Source organism: Silene latifolia, chromosome 10 (genome assembly GCF_048544455.1).
Source record: "Silene latifolia isolate original U9 population chromosome 10, ASM4854445v1, whole genome shotgun sequence".
NCBI classification, from domain to species: domain Eukaryota; kingdom Viridiplantae; phylum Streptophyta; class Magnoliopsida; order Caryophyllales; family Caryophyllaceae; genus Silene; species Silene latifolia.
The window spans coordinates 14,965,648-14,973,203 of NC_133535.1; the positions used below are offsets into that span (position 1 = coordinate 14,965,648).

At 36.5% G+C, this 7,556-nt stretch overlaps 2 protein-coding genes across 2 annotated transcripts; both read left to right on the top strand.

Annotated features, from left to right (window-relative positions):
* Nucleotides 1-287: 287 nt before the first annotated feature.
* Nucleotides 288-2,125, top strand: LOC141607161 (uncharacterized). Its single transcript, XM_074426520.1, has 3 exons — nucleotides 288-1,061; nucleotides 1,145-1,507; nucleotides 1,577-2,125. Exons 1-3 carry the CDS (start codon nucleotides 288-290, stop codon nucleotides 2,123-2,125), a joined length of 1,686 nt encoding a protein of 561 aa, XP_074282621.1.
* A 1,860-nt stretch (nucleotides 2,126-3,985) lies between these two features.
* Nucleotides 3,986-6,927, top strand: LOC141607162 (uncharacterized). The gene is made up of 6 exons (XM_074426521.1): nucleotides 3,986-4,673; nucleotides 4,758-4,939; nucleotides 5,096-5,440; nucleotides 5,552-5,692; nucleotides 5,797-5,998; nucleotides 6,164-6,927. Exons 1-6 carry the CDS (start codon nucleotides 3,986-3,988, stop codon nucleotides 6,925-6,927), a joined length of 2,322 nt encoding a protein of 773 aa, XP_074282622.1.
* The last annotated feature ends 629 nt before the right edge of the window (nucleotides 6,928-7,556 follow it).

Below are 7,556 nucleotides of genomic sequence, written 5' to 3' on the forward strand. Positions count from 1 at the left end.
ATGACACCTCAAATGCTGCTAGATTCAACCTTAATACAGATTAGAGCAAACCAATTGTGCTTAAACAAGGTTTGACCTTTCCAACTAACATAGATTTTAGGAAAGCCTTAGTATATCATTCAATTCAAAATGGTTATGATTTTTTTTATTCCCATAATGGCAATGATAGGATAACTGCTTATTGTTCTAGTAGGTGTGATTGTAAGTGGAATAATAAGAGATCAAGGTTAGGGGCTTGTAAGTGTAAGACAGTGAATAAGTGTAACTTTAGAGTGCATGCTACATTGATGGGTGATACATTCCAAATTAAGACTTTGAACTTGGAACACAAATGTAGTGTGTCAAATTACAATAGGAAAGTAACATCTGAGTACTTGGCTGAAAAATTTCTAGAGTTTTGGAGGACTAATATTGATTGGAAGCTGAAAAAATTCCAAGAACATGTGATGAAAGAGCTAAATGTGCATGTAAGTTATGCTAAGTGTTGGCTAGCTAGGTCAAGAGCCAAGTTAATCATATATGGTAATGGAAAGGACCAATATGCAAGAGTGTGGGATTATGCTAATGTAATAAAGAAGTATAATGAGGGGAGCACAGCTTTTGTAACCTGTGGAGGTATTGATAGACCCCCTGTTTATTTTAAGAGGATGTATATATGCTTACAACCTCTGAAAGAGGGTTTTATTAAGGGCTGCAGACCAATTTTTGGAGTTGATGGCTGTCACCTCAAAGGTCCATATCCAGGAATGTACTTAGTGGCTGTTGGGAAGGATGGAAACAACAATATATTTCCCTTGGCTTGGGCAGTGGTTGAAGTGGAGAATATTGATAGTTGGACTTGGTTCCTTGAGTTGTTAGCCAATGACCTAGGCATGGAAGAAGGAAAAGGGTTTACCATCATGTCTGATAGGCAAAAGGGATTGCTTGATGCCCTGGGGAAGGTGGTTACAAGGGCTGATATTAGATACTATGTAAGACACATATGGGCAAACTTCAAGATTAACTGGAGTGGTCAGGTTTATAAAGATAGTTTCTGGATGGCAGCTAGAGCAACAACAAAGGTAAATCAAACATGCTTTCTGTAACTAGTTTTTGGATAGTTTATAAAGATGGTTTTTGTAACTGGTTTAATGATGTTTTGCAGGGTGATTTTGACAGAGAAATGGAGGGGATTAAAAGCCTCTCAACTGAAGCATGGACATATCTTAACAACATCCCTCCTAGGCATTGGTCAAGACATGCTTTTGACACAAACTGTAAGTCAAACATGCTTCTAAACAACCTTTGTGAGACTTTTAATTCTGTCTTGAAAAAGGCTAGAGACAAACCAATCCTCACCCACATGGAGTGGATGAGGAGATACGTAATGAAAAGAAATTGTGAAAAGAGGGAGGGTGCACTGAAATATGACGATTTGTACATGCCTTATACAACCAAGTATAAGAAATGGGCAATAGATCAGTGTAGATTTTGCAAAATTAGTAGAGCATATTCTGACAAGTTTGAGGTTCAATATCTAGGTGAGCAATAGGGTGTGAATTTGGAGTCCAGAACATGTGATTGTGGGCACTGGCAGTTATGTGGTGTACCTTGTGTACATGCTGTGGGGTGTATTTTATCACAAAGAGGGAAGGTTGATGACTACATTCATGAAGCATACAGCAAGGCAAAGTACCAGTTAGCATATGAGCCTTGTATTTCACCCATGCCAGGAGTGAACCAATGGGAGAAATCAGGCCTCCCTGAACCACTACCTCCCCTACAAAGGAAGATGCCTGGGAGACCATCAAACAAACAGAGGAGAAAAGAGGCTGGTGAAGGGGAGAGGAAAACAGTGAAGAGAGTGAAGAAAAAGAACAAATGTAGCAACTGTGGCCAACTAGGACACTACAAAATAACATGTAAGAACCCTTCTGTTCCTCCAAAGCAACAATCACACCCTGGTGGTAGGCCATTTAAAACAACAGCTTGGGCTAAACAAGGAAGAGAGAAAGCTGAAGAAAGAAGAGCTTTGAAGGCGACATATGCAGCAGCAGGACCGTCACAAACTCACACAACCGCTACACATCAGCAACCGTCACAGTCCAGTGCAGCTCGATCATCTACACCAACTCAAACTACTTAAGGAAGCAAATAAGTGTATTTAATGTGTGGGAACAATATTTCTATTTTGTTTTGAAACTATGTATTGTGTTTGGAACTATGTATTGTCTTTGGAACTATGTTTGGTTTGGAACAATGTTATCAGTTGAACTCATGTACTGTTAATGTTCAAAGCAATTAAGAGACACAAGATTTTTGGAAATAGAGGATATCATTGCTCATTACTTCATAATACATGTTACAACAGCTAAACTAAGGTACATGACCTTCACAATCTCATATTACCTAACTCAATACATAAGCATTAATGCTACTGCAATGAAACATGTAATGGCAAAAAATGCCATTAACAAGCATGCCTTAGATGAACTTTGCACTCCCTGGTTATGTACAACATTCATAATTGGCTTGTCAACAATCAAATTCTGAATTTCCTCCACCATTTTCTTCCTTTCCTCCTTCATCCACTTTAGCTCACAATTTATTACTTTCTTCTCTTTAACTAGCTTGTTGATGACATCCCTTTGCCAATCACATTGAGGTCGATCAACCTACCGAAAGAACTTGCATCCACGAAAATTAGTATTTGGGTTGTAAACTTTGCAAGCTTCAACACGTCTACCCGGATTTTCCGCCGTCCAAGAGGTGACAATAGCAACCGGGATACCACAATAGCATTTTGCAGGTCCATCATGGCTGGAGTGCGACCCAACATCCGAGACAAAAGACATCCTGCAACCAAAAATTAAGAACAATAAACAATACAACAACTGGGTATTTAATTTAAGAAACCCTAATTTAATTGGATGTAAAAAACAATGCAGATGAATGTTAGAGTACTTACTTGATACTTGCGTTTTTAGAGGCTTGTAAGGTTTGAAGATGTCAAGAACAAATCTCGGTGTGAGTATAGGGAATTGAATGAGAGAAGAGAGAGGAAATTGAAATGAATGAACAATTATGAATGAAGGAGGAAGAAGGAAGATGCAGACTAAATATAACATAAAAGGGTAATTAGGTCATAAAAAAACACAATTTCAGGGGAAATTTTTGAATTTGCCGGAAAAAATGACATTTATTGGCCTGAGTTCTAATTTGGTATCAATTTTAAAAAATTTCATATGTTTTGGTAGTAATTTTTAAAAAAAATTATATAAGGGAGTAAAATTGAAAAAGTTGTATATAAAAGGGAGTAATCGTTAATTTCGCCTTCTTTCAATTCCTCTTTCCTCTCTCATATACATTCATCATCTTCAAGTTATCTTAGTACATCTTCATCATTACATCAATCATGGTGATGAAGGTTCATATGGTATCAGTCACTTAGGTTACGATCTTGATTGATCAAATTCACTTCCGCGCCATTAATTTTCTTCTTATTTCTTCTTTTCTTTACACAAATTACCAATTTTTTTTCTAAATCTCATCATGCATGAATCAATTCCTTCTTCTGATCAAACATCTGATCAATACTCGCCATTTGATGATCCTCTTTTTCTTACTCAGAATGATCAACCCAACTTGAAGCTTACTGATATACTGTTTGATGGCACAAACTTCTTGCAATGGCAACGAGATGTTGCCCAAGCTTTGTTGTTTAAAAACAAGTCCGGCTTTATTACTGGTTAATGTTCTATGCCTGAGAAGAATGACAAGACCTACAATCAATGGATCAGATGTGATATATTGATTCTGTGATGGATTCTTCATTCCATTGCTCCACCACTTCGTGAAAATCTTTAGTATGCAGTTTCTGCCAAGAATCTGTGGCTGGGATAGTTGAACGTTATGGTTACTTAATGTTCTTGAACTGTATGAACTGACGAAGGATATTATCAATGCCAAGCAAGATAATCTTCCATTAATTGAGTATTATAGCCGTATGAAGAATCTTTGGGAAAGCATAGATCAGATGGATCCGGTTCCAATGTGTGTTTGTGGTGTTATGTCTAAATGCACATGTCAGCTTCTGAAGAAGCTCTTGGATAGGGAGATGCATTCTAAACTCATTCAGCTGTTAATGGGGTTAAATTCTAGCTATGAGCAGGTTCAAACTACTGTTCTTTCCATGGATCCTTTGCCTTCAATCAACAGGACGTTGGGTTTGCTACAAAAGATTGAGAGGCAAAAGGTTATTAATGATTCTATCAATGAATTTTCTGTGGAAACTGCTTCTTTTGTGTCTAAGAAGAGGTTCAATAATCAAAGTCTTCAAGGACAATCTTCCAAGAAGGTTAAAGAAGATGTTGCAGTCCCTAGTTCTGTTCCTGTTTGTGAGCATTGTACTAAGCCTGGTCATGTCATTGCTGATTGTCATCGTCTCAAGACTTGCACTTTCTGTAATATCAAGGGTCATATCATAGAGAGGTGTTACAAGTATAAAGCTTTTAAAAAGGGGAAGGGTAAGATTAATGAGTCTTCTGTTCCAACTGCCAACAATGTGTTGGTTTCTCATCATGATCAGGATGAAGAATATGTTGATCTTTCTCCTATTGATAGTATTGTTCCTTTTACCCAACTTATTCACTACCCTGGAATGCCAGCTAATGTGTCTTCTGACATGGTTCAAGGTATTATCAATTCTGTTATGCAGTAGGTTTCTAAGGCATATTCTGGTGAGAATTCTTCTCTGCACTCTGCTGTCAATTTTGCAGGTATGGTTTCTGATCATTGTTCCTTTCCTGTTAAATCTATGATTCGTAGTACTCATACATGTTCATGGATAGTGGACACTGGTGCTTCTGAGCACATTACTTTTCAGTATACTTTATTACACAATGTTAAGACCTTAATCAAACCTATATATGTGGCCTTACCTGATGGAACACTAAAAAATGTTTTTAAGACATGTCAAGTGTATTTTACTGAAAGTATTATGCTTAGGAATATGCTTTATATCCCTGATTTTAGGCAAAATTTGTTATTTGTTGGTAAACTAGTGTCATCAACTGGTTTGCTTGTTTGTTTCTTATAATCTAAATGCTTATTTCAGGACCCTTCAAATAAGTCCATTGTTGTTGTTGCTCAGAGAACAGGCAATTTGTATAGGATTAATATCAAATCTAAAGTTGAAATCTCTGTATCTCATAGTTCAGTACCTAGTAGAAATGTATCTACAGTTTTTCTTTCTTCTAAGAATACTTCAGCTGAGAATAATCGTAATATTTCCTTAGTTCATGCTAGATTTGGTCATTCTTCCTTAGAAAAACTACAACATGTTCCTTATATTGAACTCAATGGAATAAAGAATATTTTTTGTGAGACTTGTCTTCTGGCTAATCATCATGTTCTTCCTTTTAATAGAAGTGTTTCTCATGCACAGAAATGCTTTGATATGGTACACATGGATGTTTGGGGTCCATATAGGACTCAGTCCAGTACATGAGCCAGATCATTTCTCACTGTCTTAGATGATTACTCTAGGAATACTTGGGTCTTCCTCTTACAGAATAAGACACAAGTCCCTGATTTGATTAAAAGCTTTGTGGCATATGTTGAGAATCATTTTGCATCTCAAATAAAAATTATTAGGTCTGACAATGGCACAGAGATCTTTCAGAAACAATGTGAAGAATTTTTCAGACCAAAGGTATTAAACACCAGAGAAGTATAGCAGGTAGGCCTCAGCAAAATGGCTGTGTAGAGAGAAAGCATAGACATCTTCTAGAAACAGTTAGAGCTCTTAAATTTCAGTCTAATGTTCCTCTGAAGTTTTGGTCTGAATGCTTATTAACTGCTACTTATCTGATAAATAAAATGCCTACTAAGTTGGTTAATTGGAAATCTCCATATGAAGTACTTTTTGGTGAAGCACCACAGTATAATGAGTTGAAGGTTTTTGGTTCACTTTGTTTTGCAACTAGAACTCCAACTGATAAATTTCAACCTAGAGCAAGTAAATGTGTTTTTCTAGGATACCCTTCTAATCAAAAGGGGTAAAAGGTTTATGATTTAGAGAAGCATATCTTATTTACAAGTAGGGATGTAATCTTTAAAGAGGATTATTTTCCTTATAAAAATGATGTTGATTTACAACGACATAATGATTTTACACTGGTAGACCTGCATTCTGATGGCTTAAATGATCCTATTTCAACAAGGAACAACAATACAGCTACAGAATTGTCAACTGGTCCAAACCAAGATAATATTATTCCTACATCTATCAATGATTTAACTCCTTCTGTTGGAGTTTCTAATTCTCCTCCAGATTCAGAGGTTACAGTTAATGAACCCCTGACATCTTCTAGATTAAATATTTCTGAGACTGTTCCTTCTACAACAGTTGTGCGGGATCATGCTAGCAATGATTCTGATGCAGGGAGGCCTGTTAGGACTAAGTATGCTTCATCTAGAATGAAGGGATTTCATTGTCCATTACCTCCTTCACTACAGCATCTTAATGCTTTACATGTTCAGGTTTTAAATGACATAAATGGTTTTGATAAGGAATATGTCAGATCTTTGTGTAATGTTTTGACTGAGTCAGAACCTAATTCATTTAAACAAGCATCTGCTGATCCTAGATGGGTTTTGGCTATGGATCAGAAGTTAAAAGCTCTTGAGGATAATCAGACTTGGGAACTTACTACTCTACCACCTAATAAACAGGTCATAGGTAATAAACAGGTCATAGGTAGTAAATCGGTTTACAAGATCAAATATAAATCTGATGGTACTGTTGAGAGGTTCAAGGCTAGATTAGTAGCTAAAGGGTATAACCAGGTAGAGGTAAAGATTATAAGCATAGTTTCTCCCCAGTTGCCAAATTTGCAACTGTTAGAACTCTGCTTGATGTGGCTTCTATTAAAAAATGGCCCTTAGACCAACTAGATATAAATAATGCATTTTTACATGGATTTTTTGATGAAGAGGTTTATATGAAGCCTCCTCAAGGATATAAAGCTAAGAAAGGACTGGTTTGCAGGCTTATTAGGTCATTGTATGGCCTTAAACATGCATCAAGACAATGGAATCTGGAACTCTGCAAGTTTTTGGTCAGTTTAGGTTTTACTCAACCTAAATATGATTATTCTTTGTTCACTAAGCATGATGTTATCTCAGATAATTTTATCATTGCCTTGGTTTATGTGGATGATGTCTTGATTTCTGGTAATTCATTTGAAGAGATACAAGCTTTAAAGGATAGTTTGCATTCTAAATTTACTATTAAGGATCTTGGTCCAGCCCGATATTTTTTGGGTTTAGAAATTGCTAGAAATGAGAAAGGTATTGTTGATGTGACTCTTATTTGCGCACATTTAGTCCCATATTTGAACCTATTTTGCATACTACTATAACATTTCATGGCCATTTTATCCGTCAAATGCTTTCTATTTTGCTTTCCTAGTGCATTTTGTATGACTTGTAGGAAAGAGGACAATGAGGCGGAATTTCCGTCTCCTGTGCACAATTGGAAGTTTGATGACGAACTTAGATGAACTAGTATGAAG